This window comes from Kogia breviceps, chromosome 14 (assembly GCF_026419965.1).
Source record: "Kogia breviceps isolate mKogBre1 chromosome 14, mKogBre1 haplotype 1, whole genome shotgun sequence".
NCBI classification, from domain to species: Eukaryota; Metazoa; Chordata; class Mammalia; order Artiodactyla; family Physeteridae; genus Kogia; species Kogia breviceps.
Window position 1 is genome coordinate 51,690,634 of NC_081323.1, and position 27,302 is coordinate 51,717,935.

The 27,302-nt window shown below is 42.5% G+C and overlaps 1 protein-coding gene across 1 annotated transcript in view; it reads left to right on the top strand.

Annotated features, from left to right (window-relative positions):
* The first annotated feature begins 808 nt into the window (after positions 1-808).
* The window catches only part of LOC136792577 (signal-regulatory protein beta-1-like), a 32,544-nt gene continuing 6,050 nt past the window's right edge, over positions 809-27,302 (top strand). Inside the window, exons 1-4 of the mRNA XM_067013168.1 lie at positions 809-936; positions 15,960-16,313; positions 23,395-23,715; positions 24,304-24,633. Of these exons, the coding sequence (XP_066869269.1) occupies positions 864-936; positions 15,960-16,313; positions 23,395-23,715; positions 24,304-24,633 (1,078 nt within the window). The 5' untranslated portion in view covers positions 809-863. The remainder of the gene's footprint in view (positions 937-15,959; positions 16,314-23,394; positions 23,716-24,303; positions 24,634-27,302) is intronic.

Genomic DNA, 27,302 nt, shown 5'->3' on the forward strand with positions numbered 1-27,302 from the left:
TGCACCACAGCTTGTTAAACTGTTCACTTCTTGTGAGACATTTTAATTTTTTTCCAGTTTTTTGCTTTACAAAGAAATTTCCTATAACATATGTGCACCAGTTTTGTGTGGACATAGTTTTCATTTCTCCTAGATAAATGACTGTGAGTGTAATTTCTGGGTCCTATAACACACTTTCTCTCCTGAAAGAAGTAGGAAATGAATCTTTTTTTAGATTCAGGTGATAGAAGTTCTGAGGTCCTCATTGCACTGTGCTTTGGGGCTAAGTTTTACCAGTTATATCAATAAAGGGTTGGAATAGAAAGTCATTTCAGGAGCAGATCTAGTTCCATCCCATACTTGAGAGGCCGTGGAGAACCCTCTTCCTTTTTTCAGTTGAGCTGGTCTTTGTTGAGGTAGGTTCCAGAATGAGGCCACAAGCCAGCCACATCCTAAGCCCCTGGGCTTGGGACTTTGGAACACAGCCCACAATCACAGATCCTTCTTGGGATCTGTGAGTTTGCCTGGGGCTTCCAAATAGGGGTTCACCATGAATGGAGTGAGGGGCCCAGTGGAGAGAACAGACACCCCAAGTAGGGAGCAAGTTTATTTCTGTTAGGCTTGTCCAATCCCTCTGAAAACATAAGATGAGTAACTCCTCACTTTCCATCGTCTTTCTCTGCCTGATTTCCATTTCACCATCTGAAGCAGGAACTGTCTAGAACCTAGAAGTGGATTAAGAGCTCACAGCCATTTCACCCCATCATAGGCACTTCCTCTTACATCATTGGGAGGTGGGGCTTCCTTCCTCTCCACAGAGCACGGAAGTGCAGGTTCTCCCCAGGACACACATTTAGACAGAGCAGGCTCCGCAGGCTTCCACGATGCCCATCCCTGTCTCCTTGTCCAACCATCCTCCTCCTTGCCTGCTGCTGACTCTACTGCTGGGACTCACAGGTAAGCAGTCCTTGGGGTAGATTCCCCTTTCCCTGACCCCTGAACTTCCCCTTGCCCCTGCACTTTTAGGTCTTAAATGTAAACATGAGTGTGCCACCCGGGCAGAAGTCCACAGAAGTCCAAGGACTGGGCATTATTCAAGAGCATGAAATCAGGGATCTGAGCATTTTCTCTGTGGATCCATTGCCTGCAGCTGGTTACCACAGGCATTGAAACAGATGATGCTTCAAACACCGACAATGACAGCTTTGTGTGTATTAACTTGTTGAATCCTCACAACATCCTAGTGTGGTAGCTATGACTATTATCCCTGATTTGCAGATGGGGAAACTGAGGCAGGGACAGTAACTTTCCTGACATCACCTATCTAAGGCAGTGGAGCACAGGATTCTTGTCCAGGACGTACAGCTCCAGAGTTGATTCTTTTAACCATGTTGTGCTGCTCAGCTTCTCAAGAGAAGGCTAATGGAAGAAAAATCAGAAAATTCTGAGAAGGAAACAATATATTTGTTATCACCCATCGTGCCACTCAGAGAACAGCAGAGTTCAAATCTTGCAATGTGTACTGCCAAAGTTTTGTCAATGATGTATTGGATGGTTTTTCTATGTGCTAAATTTTTTTTCACTAAGCTTTTAACTTGTGTTATAATTTCATTTGATCCTCAAAACAACCAGTACACTAGCACACTAGGTTACACTTTAATACATGTTTGTGGATGCATGTATTAATGTGTGCGTGCGTGTATGTATGTGTATAAGTGGGTGTGAGGAATTGTTCCCAGACGCATTGGATTTCAAATAGACTTCCTTCTTTTTCCCCTAAATCATTTTTCAGTCTACATGAGATGACATGATCAGATGTTTAGTCTTTGCTGTCTTTCAGCAACATCCCTCCTTTTCTACTTCTCTATAAATCTACCCCTTACCCACACCCAAGACAAGAAAACTTCTCTCCTGGTAAATGAGTAGAATTTTGTGCATTATTATCTTGGAGTCCACTCTTACATGATGGCTAGGGGTGAGGAAGAAAAGAGAGTATCAAAGACACAGAGACTCTAGCCTATATGACCTATATTTTCATATCTGTATCTGTATCTGTAATTATTTTTATATCCATATCTATAACTATCTATAGCTATATCATTGAATGCTAGTTGAAGCCTCCATGGTTAAGAAATCTAATGAGTAATAACTATTCATTTTCTTGAACACTCATCATGTGGCAGACACTGCTGGAAATGCCCACAGTTGTTAACTCATGTAATCATTATATCCAAGCTAGATCCTCTTGTCACCCCTACTTTACAGATAAGAAAACTGAGCAAGGAGGAGTTCAAGATCACTCAGTGGTACATGGTAGAGGTATGATTTGAACTCAAGCAATCTCGTACTAGAGCTCATGATTTTAACAATTGCTCTTCTTGATACTGTGGCCCTGCTTCCATCCCATGAGATTCCTGCAGTTTCTGCTAATGGGTGTGTAGAAGGGTAGAGTGTGGGGAAGAGAGTTTGTGGTTTTTCTTTTTCTGGGCTCTTCTGCTTCCTGCATACATGCAAGTTCCTTTTTGCTTTTCACCAACTCATCTACATGGGAAACTCAGTTTCTGACATAATTTTCACAGAGGTTACCCACTTAGAATTAAATGCCTCAGGGAGATGTCACACTGGGCAATTCTCACAACATACATATATTTTTTGCATGCTACTATATGCCAGGAACTCTTACAGGAACGTGGGGTGCCTTGGTGAATAAAAGTCAAAGTAGTTGCCTGCATGGGTACTTATCTTAGTGGAAGAACTGACAATAAACAATAGACTTATAATTAAGTAAACAATATAGTATATTAGAAAGTGATAAGTGTTAAAAAAAAAAAAAAGCGTAGCCGGATAACAGAATTTGGAGAATCTGTAGCGTGGGATGTATTTTAAACCTGGTAGTCTTGTGGGGGGTAGCATAACTTAGAAGGGGAAATGTGAGCCAAAGTTGAAAGAAGGTTCTGGAGTGAGCCATGTGGTTATCTGGGGGAGGAGACTTCCTGACAGGAAACAGCATGTGCAAAGGTCCTGAAAGTAGAATCATCCTCCTGTGTTGAAGGATTTGGGCTTTTGCTCTGAGTGAAATTGTTGCCATTGCAAACTTTTGAAGGGAGAAGTGACATGATCTAGCATGAGTTTTAATTTATTCTAGCATTTCTTTGAGAGTAGACTGCAGAGGACACAGACAGAGGCAACTAGAGCATTTGAGGTCATGACATTCCTGCAAAAAAAAATAAAAGTGGGTTACACCTGGAGATTACCTAGTAGAGATAAGAGAAGGAGTTCAGGTTCTGGATGCACACCGAAGAGGAGGCAACAGGATATCTTGATGTGTAGGATTTGTGGTGGGAGAGAAAAGCTCCAAGGTTTTGAGACCTGAGCATCTGGAAGAAGAAAGGGGATTCAGGTGAGATATAGAGGGTGTAGGGGAAATTCAGTTCCGTTTTAGATGTGTTAACTGTGGGATGTTTATTTCTATGCAAAGAAGATGACGAGTGGGTAGTTGGACATACAAGTCCAGAGTTCAGGGAAAAGGCCTAGACCAGAGAGGTCATAGGAGAATTATTGATACACAGATTGTAGACTTTTGCTATCCCCTGGCTCCTCTCAACCCTCTGATCCCTCTTTTCTCCTCCTCTCCTTTCGTTTCTCCCTCGAACATTCTTTCATATTTCTTCCCATTTTTGTCTTAGCAGTTCAGCTTCCCTGACCTCACCCTTCTTCTCCAGACTTAAAAACCCAAACCACTTGATCTTCTTGGCACATCACAGGACCTGCCCTGTAATAGCATGTGCCCTCCTTAGGTGGCATGATTGGGTAGAACCAGTGCTTAGTGGGTGGGTTTACCAGCTCACACTCTGCAAAGGTGAACCACAGATTTTCTCCCTAAGGAGTAGGGAAGAAATAGAAAAGAACACAGGATTTGCTTGTGGCACCACAACAGCCTGCTCCTCTGGTTTATGTGTCTGCAGTTAGACCCATGCCTGTTTAATAGGACATTTCAGAGAAGATGGAATGTGTGTACATTTCTCTGTATCTCCAGAAACTTGGTAGCCAGCGAGGCTGTGAAATCAACCTGGAAAACTTGCAACTGTAGTTAAATGATTGGCCCAGTGGTGACTCATGTCCCTTCAACTCATAACTCACTGTCCAAACATAGTCAACCACCCACAATTCTTTTCAAAACACGATTTGGGAGTTTACTCTTCCCTTGCTTGCCTCCATGGTTCCATCTCCCCATTCACTTGTAGGTTTCTCAAATGTATCAGCGTTTAGAACCACACATTTTATTTTCTTTTGAGCTATTTAGTCCAGTTCAAAGGCTCTGCATTGGGCAGTCATCTTATTTCGGTTCACATATTTTATTGCAGTGAAATATACATAACATGAAATTTACCATTTTAACTATTTTGAAGGTTACAAAGTGGCACTATGTTCCGTCACAATGTTGTGAAGCCATCACCAGTCCTCATCTGCAGAACTTTTTCAACATCTGTGGCAGAATCTCTGTATCCGTTAAGCTATAAATACCCATTTCTCTTTTCCTGCAGCCACGAGTAATCTGTATTCTACTTTTTCTCTGTGAATTTGCCTATTCAATGGACTTCATACAACTGGAATCATCTATTTTCCTTTTGAATCTAGATTATTTCACTGAGCATATTTCTAATGTTCATATATGCTGTGGAAGGTGTCAGAATATCATTGTGTTTTAGGGCTGAAATATATTGTATATATTTCATACATATTTCATCTATATTTTATATGTATATGTGTATATGTATAAAGCTATATATCACATTTTGTTTATCCTTTCATCCATTAATGGAATTTTGGGTTGTTCATACTACCACTTTTTATTGTAATAAAGGTGCTCTAAAATATTACATATGTTACAGGTGTAAAATATAGTGATTCCCAATTTTTAAAGGTTATACTCCATTTATAGTTATTATAAAATATTGACTACATTTCTGGTGTTGTAACGTATACCCTTCTAGCTTATTTTATACATAATAATTTGTAACTCTTAATTGCCTACCCCTATACAGCCCCTCCCACCTTCCCACTCCCCACTGGTAACCACTAGTTTTTTCTCTATGTCTGTGAGTGTTTCTTTCTTGTTATATTAACTAGTTTGTTGTATTCTTTAGATTCCACATATAAGTGATATCATACAGTATTTGTCTTTGATTGACTTATTTCACTTAGCACAATGCCTTCCAAGTCCATTCATGTTGCTGCAAATAGCAAATTTTAATTCTTTCTTACAGCTGAGTTGTATTCCATTCTACACACAAACACACACAGAACATTTTCTATTTTTTTCTACTTTTTGTTTTTGCTTTTTAACTCTGTTGGACTCTGATAAGAGTTTCATTAATTATATTACATTAATAAACTTTTTAGGGTAGTAAGTCTGGTATTCTAAGAATATTTCTTCTTTTTTAATTAATTTATGTCTTAACTAGTTTTTTTCTTTTAACCTCTTTATTGGAGTATAATTGCTTTACAATGGTATGTTAGTTTCTGCTTTACAACAAAGGGAATCAGTTATACATATACATATGTTCCCATAACTCTTCCCTCTTGCATCTCCCTCCTTTCTACCCTCCCTATCCCACCCCTCTAGGTCATCACAAACCACCTAGTTGATCTCCCTGTGCCATGCGGCTGCTTCCCACTAGCTGTCTACCCTACATTGGGTACTGTATATATGACCATGCCACTCTCTCACTTCGTCACAGCTTACCCTTCCCCCTCCCCATATCCTCAAGTCCATGCTCTAGTAGGTCTGTGTCTTTATTCCCGTCCTACCGCTAGGCTCTTCATGACATTCTTTTTTCTTAGATTCCATATATATGTGTTAGCATACAGTATTTGTTTTTATGCTTCTGACTTACTTCACTCTGTATGACAGACTCCAGGTCCCTCCACCTCACTACAAATAACTCAGTTTCGTTTCTTTTTATGGCTGAGTAATATTCCATTGTATATATGTGCCACAACTTCTTTATCCATTCATTTGTTGATGGACAGTTAGGTTGTTTCCATATCCTGGGTATAGTGAATAGAGCTGCAATGAACATTGTGATACATGACTCTTTTTGAATTATGGTTTTCTCAGGATATATGCCCAGTAGTGGGATTGCTGGGTCACATAGTAGTTCTATTGGTAGATTTTTATGGAACCTCTATACTAGGTAGAACACTCTATGACATAAATCACAGCAAGTTCCTTTTTGATCCACCTCCTAGAGAAATGGAAATAAAAACAAAAATAAACAAAAGGGACCTAATGAAATTTAAAAGCTTTTGCACAGCAAAGGATACCATAAATAAGACCAAAAGACAACCCTCAGAATGGGAGAAAATAGTTGCAAATGAAGCAACTGACAAAGGATTAATCTCCAAAACTTACATGCAGCTCAATATCAAAAAAACAAACAACCCAATCCAAAAATGGGCAGAAGACCTAAATAGACATTTCTCCAAAGAAGATATACAGATTGCCAACAAAACAGATGACAGAATGTTCAACATCATTAATCATTAGAGAAATGCAAATCAAAACTACAATGAGATATCATCTCACACCGGTCAGAATGGCCATCATCAACAAATCTAGAGATTGGAGAGAAGATGGTGGAAGAGTAAGACGCGGAGATCACCTTCCTCCCCACAGATACATCAGAAATACTTCTACACGTGGAACAGCTCCTACAGACGACACACTGAACGCTGGCAGAAGACCTCAGACTTTCCAAAAGGCAAGAAACTTCCCAGGTACCTGGGAAAGGTAAAAGAAAAAAGAAAAAATAGAGACCAAACAATAGGGACGGGACCTGCACCAGTGGGAGGGAGCTGTGAAGGAGGAAAGGTTTCCACACACTAGAAGCCCCTTCACAGGCAGAGACTGCATGTGGCAGAGGGGGAAGCTTCGGGGCCATGGAGGAGAGCGCAGTAACAGGGGTGCGGAGGGCAAAGTGGAGAGATTCCCGCACAGAGGATCGGTGCCGACAGGAACTCACCAGCCTGAGAGGCTTGTCTTCTCACCCGCCGGGACAGGCGGGGGCTGGGAGCTGAGGCTGGGTGTTCGGTCGAAAGCCGGGAGAGGACTGGGGTTGGCTGCGTGAACACAGCCTGAAGGGGTTAGCGCACCACGGCTAGCCAGGTGAGAGTCCGGGAGAAGTCTGGAGCTGCCGAAGAGGCAAGAGACCTTTTCTTCCCTCTTTGTTTCCTGGTGTGCGAGGAGAGGGGATAAAGCGTGCCCCGTAAAGGAGCTCCAGAGACGGGCGTGAGCCTCGGCTCTCAGTGTGGACCCCAGAGATGGGCGTGGGATGCTAGGGCTTCTGCTGCCACCACCAAGAAACCTCTGTGTGAGCACAGGCCACTCTCCACACCTCCCCTCCAGGGAGCCTGTGCAGCCTGCCACTGCCAGGGTCCCGGGATCCAGGGACAGCTTCCCCAGGAGAACGCACGGTGCACCTTGGGCTGATGTAGCATCACGCCGGCCTCTGCCGCCACGGGCTTGCCCCGCATCTGTACCCCTCCCTCCCCTGGCCTGAGTGAGCCAGAGCCCCCGATTCAACTGCTCCTTTAACCCCGTCCTGTCTGAGCGAAGAGCAGATGCCCTCAGATGGCCTACACGCAGAGGCGGGGCCAAGTCCAAAGCTGAACCCCAGGAGGTGTGCGAACAAAGAGGAGAGGGGAAGGTCTCTCCCAGCAGCCTCAGAAGCAGCGGATTACATCTCCACAATCAACTTGAAGTGCCCTGCATCTGTGGAGTGCCTCAATAGACAGCGAATCTTCCCAAACTGAGGAGGTAGACTTTGGGTGCAAGATATATTATTATTTTCCCCTTTTCCTCTTTTTGTGAGTGTGTATGTGTGTGCTGCTGTGTGAGATTTTGTCTGTATAGCTTTGCTTTCACCATTTGTCCTAGGGTTCTGACCGAACCATTTTTTTTTCTTTAAAAATTGTTTCTTCTTAATAATTACTTTTATTTTAATAACTATTTTATCTTACTTTATTTTATCTTCTTTCTTTCTTCCTGTCTTCCTTCCTTTCTTCCTCCCTTCCTTCCTCCCTTCCTTCCTCCTTTCCTCTCCCTTCCTTTCCTCCTTCCTCTTTTCCTTCCTTCTTTCCTTCCTTCCTTCCTTTCTTCCTTTATTCCTTCCTTCCTTCCTTTCTTGCTTCCTTCCTTCCTTTCTTCCTTGCTTCTCTCCTTTCTTCCTTCCTTCCTTCCTTTTGTCCTTGCTTCTCTCCTTTCTTCCTTCCTTCCTTTCTTGCTTTCTTCCTTCTTTCCTTTCTTCCTTCCTTCCTTTCTTGATTTTTTCCTTCTTTCCTTTCTTCCTTCCTTCGTTCCTTCCTTCCTTTCTTTCCTTTCTATTTTTTCTCCCTTTTATTCTGAGACGTGTGGATGAAAGGCTCTTGGTGCTCCAGCCAGATACAGGGTTGGGTCTCTGAGGTGGGAGAACCAACTTCAGGACACTGGTCCACAAGAGACCTCCCAGTTCCATGTAATAGCAAATGGCAAAAATCTCCCACAGATCTTCATGTCAACACCAAGACCCAGCTCCACTCAATGACCAGCAAGCTACAGTGCTGGAAACCATATGACCAACAACCTGTAAGACAGGACTACAGCCCCATCCATTAGCAGAGAGGCTGCCTAAAATTATAATAAGGCTACCGACACCCCAAAACACACCACCAGACGTGGACCTGCCCACCAGAAAGACAAGATCTAGCCTCATCCACCAGAACACAGGCACTAGTCCCCCCAACCAGGAAACCTACTCAAATCACTGAACCAACCTTAGACTCTGGGGACAGACACCAAAAACAATGGGAACTATGAATCTACAGCCCACAAAAAGGAGACCCCAAACACAGTAAGCAAATGAAAAGACAGAAAAACACACAGCAGATGAAGGAGCAAGGTAAAAACCCACCAGACCTAACAAATGAAGAGGAAATAGGCAGTCTACCTGAAAAAGTATTCAGAATAATGATAGTAACGATGATCCAAAATCTTGGAAATAGAATAGACAAAATGCGAGAAACATTTAACAAGGACCTAGAGGAAATAAAGAGGAAGCAAGCAACAATGAGCAACACAAGAAATGAAATTTAAAATACTCTAGATGGGATCAATAGCAGAATAACTGAGGCAGAAGAACAGAAAAGTGACCTGGAAGATAAAGTAGTGGAAATAACTACTGCAAAGCAGAATAAAGAAAAAATAATGAAAAGAACTGAGGACAGTCTCAGACACCTCTGGGACAACATTAAACGCACCAACATTTGAATAATAGGGGTCCCAGAAGAAGAAGACAAATAGAAAGGGACTGAGAAAATATTTGAAGAGATTATAGTTGAAAACTTCCCTAATATGGGAAAGGAAATAGTCAATCGAGTCCAGGAAGCACAGAGAGTCCCATACAGGATAAACACAAAGAGAAACACCCCAAGACACATAATAATCAAACTGACAAAAATGAAATACAAAGAAAACATATTAAAAGCAGCAAGGGAAAAACAACAAATAACACACAAGGGAATCCCCATAATGTTAACATCTGATCTTTCAGCAGAAACTCTGCAAACCAGAAGGGAGTGGCAGGACATATTTAAAGTGATGAAGGAGAAAAACCTACAACCAAGATTACTCTACCCAGCAAGGATCTCATTCAGATTTGATGGAGAAATTAAAACCTTTACAGACAAGCAAAACCTAAGAGAATTCAGTACCACCAAACCAGCTTTACAACAAAGGCTAAAGGAACTTCTCTAGGCAAGAAACATGAGAGAAGGAAAAGACCTACAAGAAAAAACTCAAAACAATTAAGTAAATGGTAATAGGAACATACATATTGATAATTACCTTAAATGTAAATGGATTAAATGCTCCCACCAAAAGACACAGACTGGCTGAATGGATACAAAAATAAGACCCATATATATGCTGTCTACAAGAGACCCACTTCCGACCTAGGGACACATACAGACTGAAAGTGAGGGGATGGAAAAAGATATTCCATGCAAATGGAAATCAGAAGAAAGCTGGAGTAGCAATTCTCATATCAGACAAAATAGACTTTAAAATAAAAACTATTACAAGAGACAAAGAAGGATACTACATAATGATCAAGGGATCGATCCATGAAGAAGATATAATAATTGTAAATATTTATGCACCCAACATAGGAGCACCTCAATACATAAAGCAAATACTTATAGCCATAAAAGGTGAAACCTACAGTAACACAATCAGAGTAAGGGACTTTAACACCCCACTTTCACCAATGGACAGATCATCCCAAATGAAAATAAATAAGGAAACACAAGTTTTAAATGATACATTAAACAAGATGGACTTAATTGATATTTATAGGACATTCCATCCAAAAACAACAGAGTACACATTTTTCTCAAGTGCTCATGGAACATTCTCCAGGATAGATTATATCTTGGGTCACAAATCTAGCCTTGGTAAATTTAAGAAAATTGAAATCATATCAAATATCTTTTCCAACAACAAAGCTATGAGACTAGATATCAATTACAGGAAAAGATCTGGAAAAAATACAAACATATAGAGGCAAAACAATACACTATTTAGAAGCGAAGTGATCACTGAAGAAATCAAAGAGGAAATATAAAAATACTTAGAAACAAATGACAATGGAGACATGATGACCCAAAACCTATGGAATGCAGAAAAAGCAGTTCTAAGAAGGAAGTTTATAGCAATAAAATCCTACCTTAAGAAACAGGAAAAATCTCGAATAAACAACCTAACTTTGCATCTAAAGCAATTAGAGAAAAAAGAATAAAAAATCCACAAAATTAGCAGAAGGAAAGAAATCATAAAGATCAGATCAGAAATAAATGAAAAAGAAATGAAGTAAACGATAGCAAAGATCAATAAAACTAAAAGCTGGTTCTTTGAGAAGATAAACAAAATTGATAAACCATTAGCCAGACCCATCAGGAAAAAAAGGGAGAAGACTCAAATCAATAGAATTAGAGATGTAAAAGGAGACGTAACAACTGACACTGCAGAAATACAAACGATTATTAGAGATTACTACAAGCAACTGTATGCCAATAACATGGACAACCTGGAAGAAATGAACAAATTCTTAGAAATGCACAACGTGCCGAGACTGAACCAGGAAGAAATAGAAAATATGAACAGAACAATCACAAGCACTGAAATTGAAAATGTGATTAAAAATACTCCAACAAACAAAAGCCCAAGACCAGATGGCTTTACAGGCGAATTCTATCGAACACTGAGAGAAAAGTTAACACCTATCCTTTTCAAACTCTTCCAAAAGATAGCAGAGGGAGGAACACTCCCAAACGCATTCTATGAGGCCACCATAACCCTGATACCAAAACAAGACAAAGACGTCACAAAGAAAGAAAACTACAGGTGAATATCACTGATGAACATAGATGCAAAAATCCTCAAGAAAATATTAGCAAACAGGGGCTTCCCTGATGGTGCAGTGGTTGAGAGTCCTCCTGCCAATGCAGGGGACACGGGTTTGTACCCCGGTCTGGGAAGATCTCATGTGCCGTGGAGCGGCTGGGCCCGTGAGCCATGGCCACTGAGCCTGCACATCTGGAGCCTGTGCTCCACAATAGGAGAAGCCACAACAGTGAGAGGCCCGTATACCACACACACACACACACACACACAAATAGTAACAAACAGAATCCAACAGCACATTAAAAGGATCATACACCATGATCAAGTGAGGTTTATTCCAGGAATGTAAGGATTCTTCAATATATGCAAATCAAACAACGTGATACACCATATCAACAAACTGAAGGAGAAAAACCATATGATCATTTCAATAGATGCAGAGAAATCTTTTGACAAATTTCAACACCCATTTATGATAAAAACCCTGCAGAAAGTAGGCATAGAGGGAACTTTCCTCTACATAATAAAGGTTATATATGACAAACCCACAGCCAGCATCATTCTCAATGGTGAAAAACTGAAACCATTTCCACTAAGATCAGAAACAAGACTAGGTTGCCCACTCTCACCACTCTTATTCAACATAGTTTTGGAAGTTCTAGCCACAGCAATCAGAGAAGAAAAAGAAATAAAAGGAATCAAAATCAGAAAAGAAGAAGTAAAGCTGTCACTGTTTGCTGATGACATGATACTATGCATAGAGAATCCTAAGGATGCTACCAGAAAACTACTAAAGCTACTCAATGAATTTGGAAAAATAGCAGGATACAAAATGAATGCACAGAAATCTCTGGCATTCTTATACACTAATGATGAAAAATCTGAGAGTGAAATTAAGAAAACACTCCCATATAGCATTGCAACAAAAAGAATAAAATATCTAGGAATAAAACAACCTAAGGACACAAAAGATCTGTAGGCAGAAAATTATGACACTGATGAAAGAAATTAAAGATGACACAAATAGATGGAGAGATATACCATGTTCTTGGATTGGAAGAATCAACATTGTGAAAATGACTCTACTACCTAAAGCCATCTACAGATTCAATGCAATCCCTATCAAACTACCACTGGCATTTTTTACAGAACTAGAACAAAAAAATTCACAGTTTGTATACAGACACAAAAGACCCCGAATAGCCAAAGCAATCTTGAAAACGAAAAATGGAGCTGGAGGAATCAGGCTCCCTGACTTCAGACTATACTACAAAGCTACAGTAATCAAGCCAGTATGGTACTGGCACAAAAACAGAAATATAAATCAATGGAACAGGATAGAAAGCCCAGAGATAAACCCACACACATATGGTCAACTTATCTTTGAAAAGAGGGGCAAGAATATATAGTGGAGAAAAGACACCCTCTTCAATAAGTGGTGCTGGGAAAATTGGACAGGTACATGTAAAAGTATGAAATTAGAACACTCCCTAACACCATACACAAAAATAAACTCAAAATGGATTAAAGACCTACATGTAAGGCGAGACGATATCAAACTCTTAAAGGAAAACATAGGCAGAACACTCTATGACATAAATCACAGCAAGATCCTTTTGACCCACCTCTTAGAGAAATGGAAACAAAAACAAAAATAAACAAATGGGACCTAATGAAACTTAAAAGCTTTTGCCCAGCAAAGGATACCATAAACAAGACCAAAAGACAACCCTCAGAGTGGGAGAAAATATTTTCAGATGAAGCAACTGACAAAGGATTAATCTCCAAAACTTACAAGCAACTCATGGAGCTCAATAACGAAAAAACAAACAACCCAATCCAAAACTGGGCAGAAGACCTAAATAGACATTTCTCGAAAGAAGATATAGATTGCCAACAAACATATGAAAGAATGCTCAACATCATTAATCATTAAACAAATGCAAATCAAACCTACAATGAGATATCAACTCACACCGCTTAGAATGGCCATCATCAAAAAATCTAGAAACAAAAAATGCTGGAGAAGGTTTGGAGAAAAGGGAGCACTCTTGCACTGCTGGTGGCAATGTAAATTGATACAGGCACATTGGAGAACAGTATGGAGGTTCCTTAAAAAACTACAAATAGAACTACCATACAACCCAGCAATCCCACTACTGGGCATATACCCCGAGAAAACCATAATTCTAAAACAGTCATGTTCGAAAATGTTCATTGCAGCTCTATTTACAATAGCCAGGACATGGAAGCAACCTAAGTGTCCATCGACAGATGAATGGATAAAGAAGATGTGGCACATATATACAATGGAATATTACTCCGCCATAAAAAGAAATGAAACTGAGTTATTTGTAATGAGGTGGATAGACATGGAATCTGTCATACAGAGTGAAGTAAGTCAGAAGGAGAAAAACAAATACCGTATGCTAACACATATATATGGAATCCAAGAAATAAAATGTCATGTAGAGACTAGGGGTAGGATGGAAATTAAACACAGACCTACTAGAGCATGGCCTTGAGGATATGGGTAGAGGGAAGTGTAAGCTCTGATGAAGTGAGACAATGGCATGGACATATACACACTACCAAATGTAGGGTGGATAGCTACTGGGAAGCAGCTGCATGGCACAGGGAGGTCAGCTTAGTGGTTTGTAACAACCTAGAGGGGTGGTATAGGGAGGGTGGGATGGAGGGAGATGTAAGAGGGAAGAGATATGGGAACATATGTATATGTATGACTGATTCACTTTGTTGTAAAGCAGAAACTAACACACCATTGTAAAGCAATTATACTCCAATAAAGACGTTTAAAAAATAAATTAATTAAAAATAAAATTAAAAAAATCCCGAAGAAGTGGTACATATATACAATGGAATACTACTCAGCCATAAAAAAGAATGAAATAATGTCATTTGCAGCAACATGGACACAACTATGGATTATCAAACTAAGTGAAGTAAGTCAGAAAGAGAAAAGAGAAAGAACACATGATATTTATATGTGGAATCTAAAAGATGACCCAGGGAATTCTCTGGTGGTCCAGTGGTTAAGACTCCCCACTTTCACTGCAGGGGGCCTGGGTTCGATCCCTGGTCAGGGAACTAGGATCCCGCAAGCTACGCCACATGGACCACAACCGATGAAAAAGGTGAGACAAATGAACCTATCCACAAAACAGAAACAGACTCACGGACATAGAGTACAAACTTGTGGTTGCCAAGGGAGAGAAGATAGGGGTAATGTGATCTATTATATATGGAATGGATAAACAACAAGGTCCTAGTATATAGCACAGAGAACTATATTCAGTATGCTATGATAAGCCATAATGGAAAAGGACATATTAAAAAAAGAATGTATATATGTATATATAAGAATATATATATGTATAAATGAGTCAATTGTTGTACAGCAGAAACTGCCAAAGCATTGTTAATCAATAATACTTCAGTATAAAAAAGTTATAAATCAAGTAAAAAGAAAAAAATGAAAGTAGCCCCCCCAAAGAAATCTATGTCCTATACTCACCTGTGAATATTTTACTTTACTTGGAAAAAGAGATTTTGTAAAAGTGATTAAGTTAAGACCCTTGCTATGGGGATAATATTCTAGATGATCAGTGTGGACCCAATATAATCTTATAAGAATGAGGCAGGAAAGCCAAAGTTAAAGAAGTACAAGTGACAATGGAAGCAACATTAGAGTCATAAGAAGATGGAAACCATGAGAAAAGGAGTGTAGACAGTCTCAAAAATTTTGAGAGACAACGACCAGAGCCTCCAGAAGAAATGTAGCCAAACTAACTCCTTGATTTTAGTCCAGTAATACCATTTCTCATCCTTTGACATCCAGAATTATAATAAAACTGTCACTTCAAGCCACAAAATTTTTGATAATTTATTACAGCAGTCTTAGGTAACTAATCAAACATGACTATGTCATTGGGATAAAATGCTAGGGACTTGAAACAATATTTTACTTTCTTCTTAAACTAAATGTTCATTGTGTTGGGAGCTCTGCACATCACTGCCACTCAAGTATCCAGGTTGTTGGAGCCAACCCCCTCATGAGAATGTGGATCTCTGGGGAAGATGGAAGCTGGTCCATGAAGGCTCTTGCAGTTTAATGAATAACCTACGAAATATATCCATCACCTCTCCTCACAACTCAGTGGTCTAAAGAAGCTATGTGGTCCCACCTAATGCAAAGGCCAGAAGTGCAGCACTTCAGGAGGCCACAAAGTGAATAGCCAGAAATATTTGGTGAAGTATGACACTTCCCAAGAGGGCTCAAGTACTCAAACCCATTCTCTGCCACATCATTTAACCTCTCTGTGCCTCAATTCATCTCTTTTACTAGGGTCTCACGTTAGAGGCTCATTGTGCAGGTTGCATGCAATATACACGCAATGGGCTGAGTTCAAGGCTGGCTCATGGTGCACTAAGTTAATGAAAACTGTTTTTGATAAATAATTGAGAAAACCTACTGGATCACCTAAGGATGAATAAGTAACTGGATGGTGTTTTCCTCCAGGAGTGGCAGGTGAGAAGGAGCTGCAGGTGATTCAGGCTGAGAGGTCAGTTTCAGTTGCAGCAGGAGAGACGGCCACTCTGCACTGCGACGTGACCTCCCTGCTCCCCGTGGGGCCCGTCAAGTGGTTCAGGGGCACAGGGCCAGGCCGAGAGTTAATCTTCAGTCTCAGAGGAGGCCCCTTCCCTCGAGTAACAGATGTTTCAGATACTACAAGGAGAAACAATACGGACTTTTCCATCCGCATCAGTAACATCACCCCAGCAGACACCGGTATGTACTACTGTGTGAAGTTCCAGAGAGGAAGCCCTGACGTGGAGGTTAAGTCTGGACCAGGCACTCATCTCACTGTGAGTGGTGAGTATGGCCTGGGTCTCCTTTGTCCCCCTGGTCTGTGACAACAAGCCCTCCACCCTTCAAGAAAAAAGAAAAAAAAAGAATCAAGTGCAGCAGTGGGTGCTTGTATCATGATCTGATTTCACCTCCTTCTACAGATCAGGGAAACTGAGGTCTGCAGAGGTCGTGCTACTTGCCAAAGGCCCCACAACTGGTGAATCTGGGAAAAGTCTGGAACCCCAGTCTGCCTGGTTCCACAGCCCTTGCCTTTTCCATCCCGTCTAGCCCTTTGTTTCCAGGGATGCGGGAACTGAAAGTCTGAGTGACTTGCCCCGTCACAGCCCAGGTATTTCCTCTGCCTGCAGAGAGTGCTCCCCTCAATGTGGCTGAGCCTTCTCTTTATTCAGCACCTATTGAGCACCTACTGTGTGCCAGGCCCTGCTCCAGACGTTGTGGAAGCAGCAGTGAACAAAGCAGACAAGGGCTCTTCTCCCATGAAAATTATGTTCTCTCCCCTTCCAAAAAGAAGTCTATCCAGGGCAAGGTTTCTTTATTTCCCTTCAGAAACATCACACTGAGAAGAAATTCCTAGAGGCATAGGTTCAGTGTTAACTCTGACGGCCCAGGCTAGAGGAGATGCCCAGAGGTTGGGTGTTTCCTGGGGGTCTGTTGGGAAAACCCTCCTGTGATTCAGACACCGACTCACACAGTCACTGAAGGCTCCCAGCAGAGCTGGGTCATCTCAGAATGGCCCTTCCCCAGGGAAGAGGTTCCCCATGTGGGTGACTTAGGGGCCGCCCCATTGAGGCAGCAAAGGCGCTCATTAAGAGTTTTCTGACAAAGACCCTGGATCCTCTTACTAACTCCTGAATCCTGGACTGTGACACAGGAGGGATCTTTTGACACTGTCTGCCCAGCCCTCCATGTACAGATGGCGGCCTGAGGCCAAGAGGTGACTGGAACCCAGACCACAGTCCCATGGTCAGTGAGTGAGGGGATCCTTCCAGAACCCAATCTGATTCCAGGCCAGGCTCTTCCCTGTACCAGCATTGGAAGTGGTTTCATGGAAGAGCCTGGTACATGGAAGTTGAAGAATAAAAGCTCCTTGAATTAACCATTGAACATGAGGTTTTCATTGCTTTCCCATAGGTTCAGAAGGCTCCTCGCATTCAGGCCCGAAGTCCTGAGGCAACTGGAAACTTCTCCCTACTTTCAGCCACAGGATCCCAAGTCCCTCATTCCATATATGCACCTAAAGCTACCCATTGTTTCAATAGCTACTTAACATGCAGGGTATGGAGACAATCGTTTTCATTTTACAGTCTCCTGTTGATGGATACTAAGGTGTTCCTAACCTGGGGCTATTGAAACAGCACTGCAGTGGATAACCTTTCCATGTGTCACTCTCCTCAAAGGGGAAATACCCACTGGAACTAGCATTGCTAGATCATAGGGTGTGTGTATTTTAATTTGTGTCATTATATTGCCAAATTTCCCTCCTAGTCATGGTAGCAAATGAACCTTCCCAGAGTTCCAGGCATTAGCAGGGAAGGTGACTTTATCCTGATTTTGCCGATATTACTAAACTTCCCAGATTGTCGGTTCCTTGCTCAGCCAATCACAGCTAGTAAGTGGCTCCTCCACCACTCAGATCTGCTGCCTCCCAGGAGGCTGCTCGACCTCCTCCCCAGGCCTCCCGCCCAGAGGATTCCCTGGATGAGAAAGGAGCGAGAGGAGGGGACCAGGAAACAGCAGCCTGTCAGATGCTGAATCTTCCTCATGGCATTTACTCCTTATAACCAGTGCTCTGAGGGTAGGGCCGTCTGTTGTCCCTTCTACATATGAGGACACTGAGGCTCAGAGAGAGGACCTGATTTGTGAGCAGTTAGGGGAGCCAAGATTGAACCCAAGTACCTAGACTCACGGCCCTACTCTCTGCACACCCCACGGTGCTTTTCAAAGTATGGAGAAAACTCCAGGCCCATCCTCTTAAAACCTGGTATTGTTCTGTTCTTCAGCAATAAGCATTTTAAAAAGTCCTGCATGGGAGGAGAGTCTAGCTTTACCACAGATCAGACAGATACTACAGTGTCTCATGATGTGCTGAATGCTCCTAAAATGCAGGGCTCAGCACACTTAAAAGCATCAGGAGTTTTTCTCTCCATTGTTGCAATCTTGCTCCTTCACTAGGCCTCATGTGGGAGCAGCTCCTGGAAGTGTAGCGTGGACAGCACAGAGAGGGACCAGTGTAATCCCAGCAGCACCATGCACACCCATTCCTGGCTCTGCAGACTGAGGTTGAGGAGGGGGAGGTGTTCCCTAGAGGGTGCTGGGGGCCCCGCATGAGCAAGAGTTCATATTCTAGACTCAGTTGTCAGGAGCCCATGTCTTCCCTTGTTGCTACAGGGTCCCCAGGCCTGGGCACTCAGAAACCACTCCTCCCTGTAGTTGCTTGAAGTCAAGAATCTCAGAGAGAAAAGGGGAGGGTGGTGGTCAGTGTGGGGGCTTGTGAAGGTGGGGCGCTTGCTCTGCTGATGGACATGAAAACTTGGAGGCGATGACAGGAAATACTTCTTGGACAGAGTGGGTGGGTGAGGAGACAGTCCCTTCATTTCTCTCAGCCTCAGTTTTCTCATCTGTAAAATGGTGATCATCATGGACTCCTTTCAGGAGAGTTGGAAGGATTTGAGGTGCTCTGTCTAAATCACCAGCACAGAGTAGGGGCCCCCCAAATCGAGGTGTTATTTCAAGGCTGTGACCCAGTTCCCTGTGCTGGGTCCCATTTGCTCACCTGTAGAAAGAGGATAATCACACAGCCTTTGCATTATGTCCTGAGGGTACAACGACTTGGTGACAGGAGAGCCCCTCAGGGAGCGATGGTGCTGGCCTCCCAGACTGTGTGATCTTGGCAAGTCTCAGTTCCATCTAGTCTTCAGTTTCCCCATCTGTAAAATGGTGGTAATCACGCTGTCTTTCAGGGGTCTGTGATGACTCGAGAGCATCTGGGAAGCCATGGATGGGGTGGACTGGGTATCACTGAGCTCAGTGCACAGTGGTTGAGAGCCAGGGCTGAGCGCCCCCTGCCTGGGCCTCCATCCCAGCTCTGCCCCGTCCTGCCTCTGGGACCTCTGATGAGTCCCTCCCCACATGGGGGCTTGGTGTCCTCATCCATCAGTGACAGCCCTGCCCTCACAGAGCAGCTGCAGGAACTTAATGAGGGACGCATGTCAAGAGCTTAGAGCAGATCCTGGCATATGGTACGTGTTCCACGAACGTGAGCTCTGATGTGCTGGAGCCAGAGGACCTCGGATGGGGTCGCTTTCTCTGCAGGACTAAGTACAACTGGGGTTGGGGCGGAGCTGGGTTCCTTTTGACCTTGGCTGCTTATTAGAATCACCTGGGAGATGGTAAAAAGATCCCCAGACCCTGGTTCCACCGTAGAAATTCTGATTTAATTGGTCAGACGTGGGCCTGGGCAGCTGAGTGTTTTCACTCCTGCAGAAGATGCTGGTGCCCAGCCAGGGCAGAGGAGCCCTGAGTCACGTGTTCTCTGAGGTCAGAGGGAAAGCTGTGTTTTTTCCAAGACAGAGGTGGATCCCCCGTGGCGCCTGGGTTGTAAGAACAACTCTCCTGGGTGTGAGTGCTTCAGAATAGCCCGTGATGGTGACAGCTCTTAGGACACCCAAGAAGTTTGGCAGGCACACACCCCACCTCCAACACAGCTCACCTGGGCTGAGGGGTTGCGTCCTCCCAACTCAGATCACCCTGTTCAGCCCCGAGCTTCATCACTGGGGAAACCTTCCCATCTTTACACACGTGTGTGTGTAAACAGGCTCTGAAATGCCTGCAAACGCTCCCTGCTCAGCCTAGAGACCTCCTGCCTCAACACACCACAGTGACACTGACAAAATCTTTTCTTCCTCCTTTCAAAATGCTTCCAGTTTCTGTCCAGAGCTGATCTGCAGGGAAATGCCTGTGATCTCTTGTGTCTTTCGAAGCCAATTCCCCAAACTAGTTTCTTGAGGGAATTATTTTTTTAAATGGGAACACATTTATAATTTGGTGTTTCTACTAGTTTTTTCATGTGGATTCTTGCATGACAGCTGCTTGGAGCATGATTTGAGACTCTTCTTGGTGTTTCTGTTGTGCTTTTGTTTTGCCTTCTTACTGCCTACAAAATAAATGGGTAGTTTTAGAACTAGATTGGCCAGATCTTATGATAACAATCATGGGTGTTATTCATTTTTAAAAAATTATGGGTGTTATTGATTAAGAACCTACTGTATGTTGGGCTCTGTGTTTTACATATATCCTTGCTCGCCTTATCAGGTGGTGCTTGTATCTACTTTTTCCAGAAATAGATACTGAGCATCAAGGATAAAGAACAGTGACACTAAAATCAATCCATCCTGCATGCAATGAGATGAGCTCTGACCTTTACTTGCTGGGTGCCCTTGACCAGCTTCATCCTCCCTGAGCCTCATCCCATATATGGAGTCCCTCTTGGGCCTCCCTCACAGGGCTGGTGAGGGGATTAAAGAGCTGAGGGTGATGGAGAGATCAGGCCATCTTTAGGCTCTGAAGAAACTCTGGACAAGTGGTAACTGATCAGAGTATCTTGCCCCTTTAGGGTGTCCAGGATGCTGGTGTTTATACAATTTGACATATTAAGGTAACTCCTTGCTATGTCCTCAAGTGTTTGATGAGTTTTAGGAAGCAAGTTGTTTTGTTTTGTTTTTTTCCTCAACATATTTTATTTTATTTTTTTTAAATTTTTTTAAACATCTTTATTGGAGTATAACTGTTTTACAAAGGTGTGTTAGTTTCTGCTTTACAACAAAGTGAATCAGTTATACATATACATATGTTCCCATATCTCTTCCCTCTTGCATCTCCCTCCATCCCATCCTCCCTATCCCACACCTCCAGGAGGTCACAAAGCACCAGCTGATGTCCTTGTGCTATGCGGCTGCTTCCCAGTAGCTATCTATTTTACATTTGGTAGTGTATATATGTCCATGCCACTCTCTCACTTCGTCACAACTTACCCTTCCCCCTCCCCATGTCCTCAAGTCCATGCTCTAGTAGGTCTGTCTTTTATTCCCGTCCTACCACTAATCTCTTCATTACATTTTTTTTCTTAGATTCCATATATATGTGTTAGCATACAGTATTTGTTTTTCTCCTTCTGACTTACTTCACTCTGAAAGACAGACTCCAGGTCTATCCACCTCATTACAAATAATTCAGTTTCATTTCTTTTTATGGCTGAGTAATATTCCATTGTATATATGTGCTACATCTTCTTTATCGATTCATCTGTTGATGGACACTTAAGTTGCTTCCATGTCCTGCCTATTGTAAATAGAGACCTAAATGTAAGGCCAGACACTATCAAACTCTTAGAGGAAAACATAGGCAGAACACTCTATGACATAAATCACAGCAAGATCCTTTTTGACCCACCTCCCACAGAAATGGAAATAAAAACAAAAATAAACAAATGGGACCTAATGAAACTTAAAAGCTTTTTCACAGAAAAGTATACCATAAACAAGACCAAAATACAACCCTCAGAATGGAAGAAAATAGTTGCAAATGAAGCAACTGACAAAGGATTAATATCCAAAAGTTATAAGCAACTCAGGCAGCTCAATAACAAAAAAAAAACAACCCATTCCAAAAATGGGCAGAAGAACTAAATAGACATTTCTCCAAAGAAGATATACAGATTGCCAACAAACCTATGAAAGAATGCTCAACATCATTAATCATTAGAGAAATGCAAATCAAAACTACAATGAGATATCATCTCACACCGGTCAGATTGGCCATCATCAAAAACTCTAGAAATAATAAATGCTGGAGAGGGTGTGGAGAAAACGGAACACTCTTGCACTGTTAGTAGGAATGTAAATTAATACAGCCACTATGAAGAACAGTATGGAGGTTCCTTAAAAAACTACAAATAGAACTACCATATGACCCCGCAATCCCACTACTGGGCATAATTCAAAAAGAGTCATGTACAGAAATGTTCATTGCAGCTCTATTTACAATAGCAAGTTAAGTATTTACAAATGCAAATATTGGTAATGTTTGCTGTCTGCTGACTTTTACAGTAGCTGTTGAGTAACAATGAACAATTGGGAGATACCCTACAGGAACCTTCTAAAGAGAGAAACCACCTTCACATTTGATTTACCAATTTGTGTGGTTCTGGGTGCTTTTACAGGCCTGTGCCTGTGTCTCTACAGATTTAATAACAATTAAGAAATTAACCACCACTGGTTTCTCGGCACTCAGTGATCTTTCTTCTCAACCCAAAACTGAACCAAGAGAAGAACCCAGACTCAGAAAAACATGCCTTTGCTCCCTTCCTTTCAAGTTCAAGGATTGGCACATTAGTCCTAGTGGAATATTCGTGGAAAGAAGGAAAATTATGCAGTAATTTCATAAACACCTGAAGGGACAGCTCCGGATATAAACACAGTCTCGGTTAAAGAGACATCTGTGTTTGTTGGTTCTGTGAATCATCTTGTGTTTTACTCATAGCAAAAAATGCTCCCACTACCTGATTTAACCCTCACTGCAGCCCAGGAAGGGTAATGCCTGCTGTCCCCTTTCACAGACGAGGAGCTGCGAGCTGCCACGGCCACACCCCTCGTTGGACGGCCAGCCTGGTTCAGCTTCCATGTGGTCCCGCTATGACCCCGCTTCCCCTGCATTTACTTCTGTAAACACTTCTGCCAACTTACCTAAGTTTTCCAGGGGGAGCCCAGCTAGGAAAAATAATAGGAGAGTAAGACCAATCAGTACTTTTGTTCCTTTGCCCACACTGGTGGGAAATCACCTGGCAGATGTAAGAAGGTGGACTTTGAACTCAGGCCTGGAATTCGATGTCCGCCCTGCCCCTGACTCAGAGTCACCTCTGGGAACCTGTGTGTCTCCTCTGTCAGATGAGGATGATGACACTGCCCTCCCAGAACTATCTGAAGAATTTAAAAAATAACATGTGTGGTGGTTCTTAACTGTGTCACAGTTTTATCATTAGTGATGATAATTACAATCATGTTCATCATTTATCAATGTTCTTTTGTAGCCAAACCCTCTCCTCCCGTGGTGTCAGGCCCCGCAGTGAGGGTCACACCTGAGCAGACAGTGAGCTTCACCTGCAAATCCCACGGGTTCTCCCCCAGAGACATCTCCCTGAAATGGTTCAAAAATGGCAACGAGCTCTCAGCCTCCCAGACCAAGGTGGAACCAGAGGGAAACAACGTTTCCTTCAGCATCTCCAGCACAGCCAACGTGGTGCTGGTCCCGGGGGATATTCGCTCCCAGGTCATCTGCGAGGTGACCCACATCACCCTGAAGGGAGACCCTCCTCTTCGTGGGACAGCCAACTTGTCTGAGACCATCCAAGGTAGAAGCCCCTCACGCCAGCCTAAGCCCACACCTGCCCCCAAGGCCCCAGCCTGTTCCTCCTCCTCCCTGCTTTTTGCTCCAGGCCTCAAATCGCCTGGAATCTACTTCCTGACAGTCCTGCCCCATCACCAGGCTGCTAGATGAGCTGGTCACTCACTACTGTTTTAATGGCAGCTGCCAGGTGGACACCCATCATGAGCCAAGCACTGTGCCAAGTAGTTTCCTTTCCTTTTCCAATAGTTTCTCCAACTACTGAGTACCTACTATAAGCCAGGCCCCTATGTGCTTGGTGATTTCATATGTTTTGCTGCAGTTATTATATTCCACCTGCATGTCAGGGGCTGTGCTTGTAGATGGCACACATTATTAACCTAATAGGAGCTCAGTCCTTGAGCACCTACTGTGTGCCCTGCAGGGTGCTTATGATTTCATTTATATGAAAAGAGACCCTCGGTGTTTGAGCACCTGCTGCATGCCTGGTTCTGTCCTCTGGTGACTCCCTTGCTGTGCTGGAAGCTGTTATCCAGCCCCTCTCCTGTGACCTGTTGGTTCCATAAGGTCAGAGCTTCTGCTTCTGCTGTTTCAGTTCCGCCTACCTTGACGATTACCCCACACCCCACGGCGGGGAACCAGGTGAATGTCACCTGCCAGGTGAACAAGTTCTACCCCCAGCGCCTACAGCTGACCTGGTTGGAGAACGGAAATGTGTCCCGAATAGACATGGCCTCGACCCTCATAGAGAATAAGGATGGGACCTTTAACCGGACGAGCTGGATCCTGGTGAACTCACCTGTCCACAGGGAGGCTGTGCTGCTCACCTGCCAGGTGGAGCATGACGGACAACCGGCGGTCACCAAAAACTATACCCTGGAGGCCTCTGCTCCCCAGAAGAACCAGGATGCAGATGAACCTCTTGGTGAGGCCTCCACTCCAACTGACCCAGTTCTTTACATTTTAAATTTAATATTAAAGGTAGTAATTCATGCTTATTATAGAACAATCTAGAAGTCAATAGGTGTAAAATAGAATTTTAAAATAAGTTCCCTCCCCCAAGTCCCACACCCCCAAGGGTGACCACTGGTTAGAGTTTGGCATATTCTTTATAGAACTTTTGACATAAATATCCATGAAGAAAGTAGGAAGGAGGGAGATCATCCTGTTCATAGAGTCCTGCCTCTCACCTTCTTCAGTTAACAGTAACTATGTTCCTCATTCCCTGTCCACCCACCCACCTCCCTCCTCCTTGTTCTTTCTAACCTCTGCTTAGTCTCTCTCTAGCCTCGACTTTTCCATCCATATCAGTAACATCACTCCAATAGACATCTGCACCTAATACTCTGTGAAATTTTGGAAGGGCAGCCCTGAGGACATGAAGTTTGAGTCTGAACCTGGCATCCAGGTGACATGAGTGGTCACGGCACAGGACTCCTTTGTCCCCTGATTTGTGACAATGGACTAGTAATGATCACAGCCGCTCACTGAACATTTTCTAAATGCAGATCTCAGTTCAGCTGTGATCTCCTTTCCTGCTTCAACAACCCAGAGCGTTTGGAGTTTACAGAAGAGACTCAGGGAGAAATGGGGGACGGGGGATGTTGTTGAAGATTTGTTGCCTTTAGTTCAGATGATTGGGCTAAACTAATAAAGGTGAATCTGAGTCCCTGAGGACAAGAACCACCAGCCTGTATAACAGATATGTGCTAATTAAAGACAGGTTCCCCCTCAGCTGGGCATTGTCCCAAGGACAGTCCCCCTTTCTATGAATAAAACATCTTATAGGCTGTCATGTAACATCAAGAGAGGGTCGAGTCACATCCAGGAGTCTTTCCTCCAGAAGACCTTTCAAAGTCCCACGTTCCTTCCAACATGCCCGTGGTGTTGTCCTCATCTTCTGGGTCAATGCTGGGTCACTGAGTGACCATGTTCCTGCCTGCTGGAAGAATAAAGAGAGGAAGGGGAGAACAAACAACTTCCCTTAAACAAGAGATATAGAGAAGTTGCATAATTGTGTTCACTTTAACTTACTCCCGTGTGCACAACCAGTTGTCAGTGGAGTCCACGATTGTGTGCTCATATGGTTAAGGACCTTGATTTTCTACAAAACTAATACCTGTGCACACTTAATATATAATCTATATTAATTTCCTAATTTCATTTAAAATGGAGTATAAAGTCAAATTTTCCAAAATATATTTTATTGTTGATTTTGTGCACCAAAATTGTTTTTAATTCAACTGTAAGTTCTTGGCAAAAATTTTCCATGACTCCATCTGGGCCTTGAGAATCGATTTTTTTATTTGAAAAAGAATTTGAATTGTTTAAGACTCTTCAGATTATTCATTTCATATAGTGTGAGCTGTGGTAGGTTCTGCTTTTTGAGGTATTTGTCCCATTGTCTCTAAGTTGTCAAATTTCTGCCCTGTATAGTTGTTCATAACATTCCCTAACTATCCTTTTGATGGCTAACGGGTCTGTAGTGATGTCCTCTGTTTCATTCCTGATATTGGAAATGTGTCATTCATTTTTTCTTTGCAGTTGTACTAGAAGTTTTTCAATTTTATTGGTCTTTTAAAAGAACCCACTTTTTTTCTTATTAGTCATTAATTTAATACACATCAGTGTATACATGCCAATCCCAATCACCCAGTTCAACACACCACCTCCCCGAACCCCCCTCCGCTTTCCCCCCTTGGTGTCCATACGTTTCTTCTCTATATCCATGTCTCAATTTCTGCCGTGCAAACTGGCTCACCTGTACCATTTTTTAGGTTCCACTTATATGCGTTAATATACGATATTTCTTTTTGCAGTGGGAAATGGGAGTGTTTTCTTAATTACTCTTTCAGATTTTTCATCATTAGTGTATAGGAATGCAAGAGATTTCTGTGCATTAATTTTGTATCCTGCTACTTTACCAAATTCATTGATTGGCTCTAGTAGTTTTCTGGTAGCATCTTTAGGATTCTCTATGTATAGTATTATTTCATCTGCACAGAGTGACAGTTTTACTTCTTCTTTTCCAGTTTGCATTCCTTTTATTTCTTTTTCTTCTCTAATTGCTGTGGCTAGGACTTCCAAAACTATGTTGAATACTAGTGGTGAAAGTGGACATCCTTGTCTTGTTCCTGAACTTAGAGGAAATGCTTTCAGTTTTTAACCATTGAGAATGATGTTTGTTCTGGGTTTGTCATATATGACCTTTATTATGTTGGGGTAGCTTCCCTCTATGCCCATTTTCTGGAGAGTTTTTTTCTTAAATCAGTGTTGAATGTTATCAAAAGCTTTCTCTGCATCTCTTGAGATGATCATATGGTTTTTATTCTTACGTTTGTTAATATATTGTATCACATTGATTGATTTGCATATATTGAAGAATCCTTGCATTCCGGGGATAAATCCCACTTGATCATAGTGTATGATCCTTTTAATGTGTTGTTGGATTCTGTTTGCTAGTATTTCATTGAGGATTTTTGCATCTATATTCATCAGTGATATTGGTCTGTAATTTTCTTTTTTTGTAGTGTCTTTGTCTGGTTTTGGTATCAGGGTGATGGTGGCCTCACCATCATCAAACTTGGCAGAGTT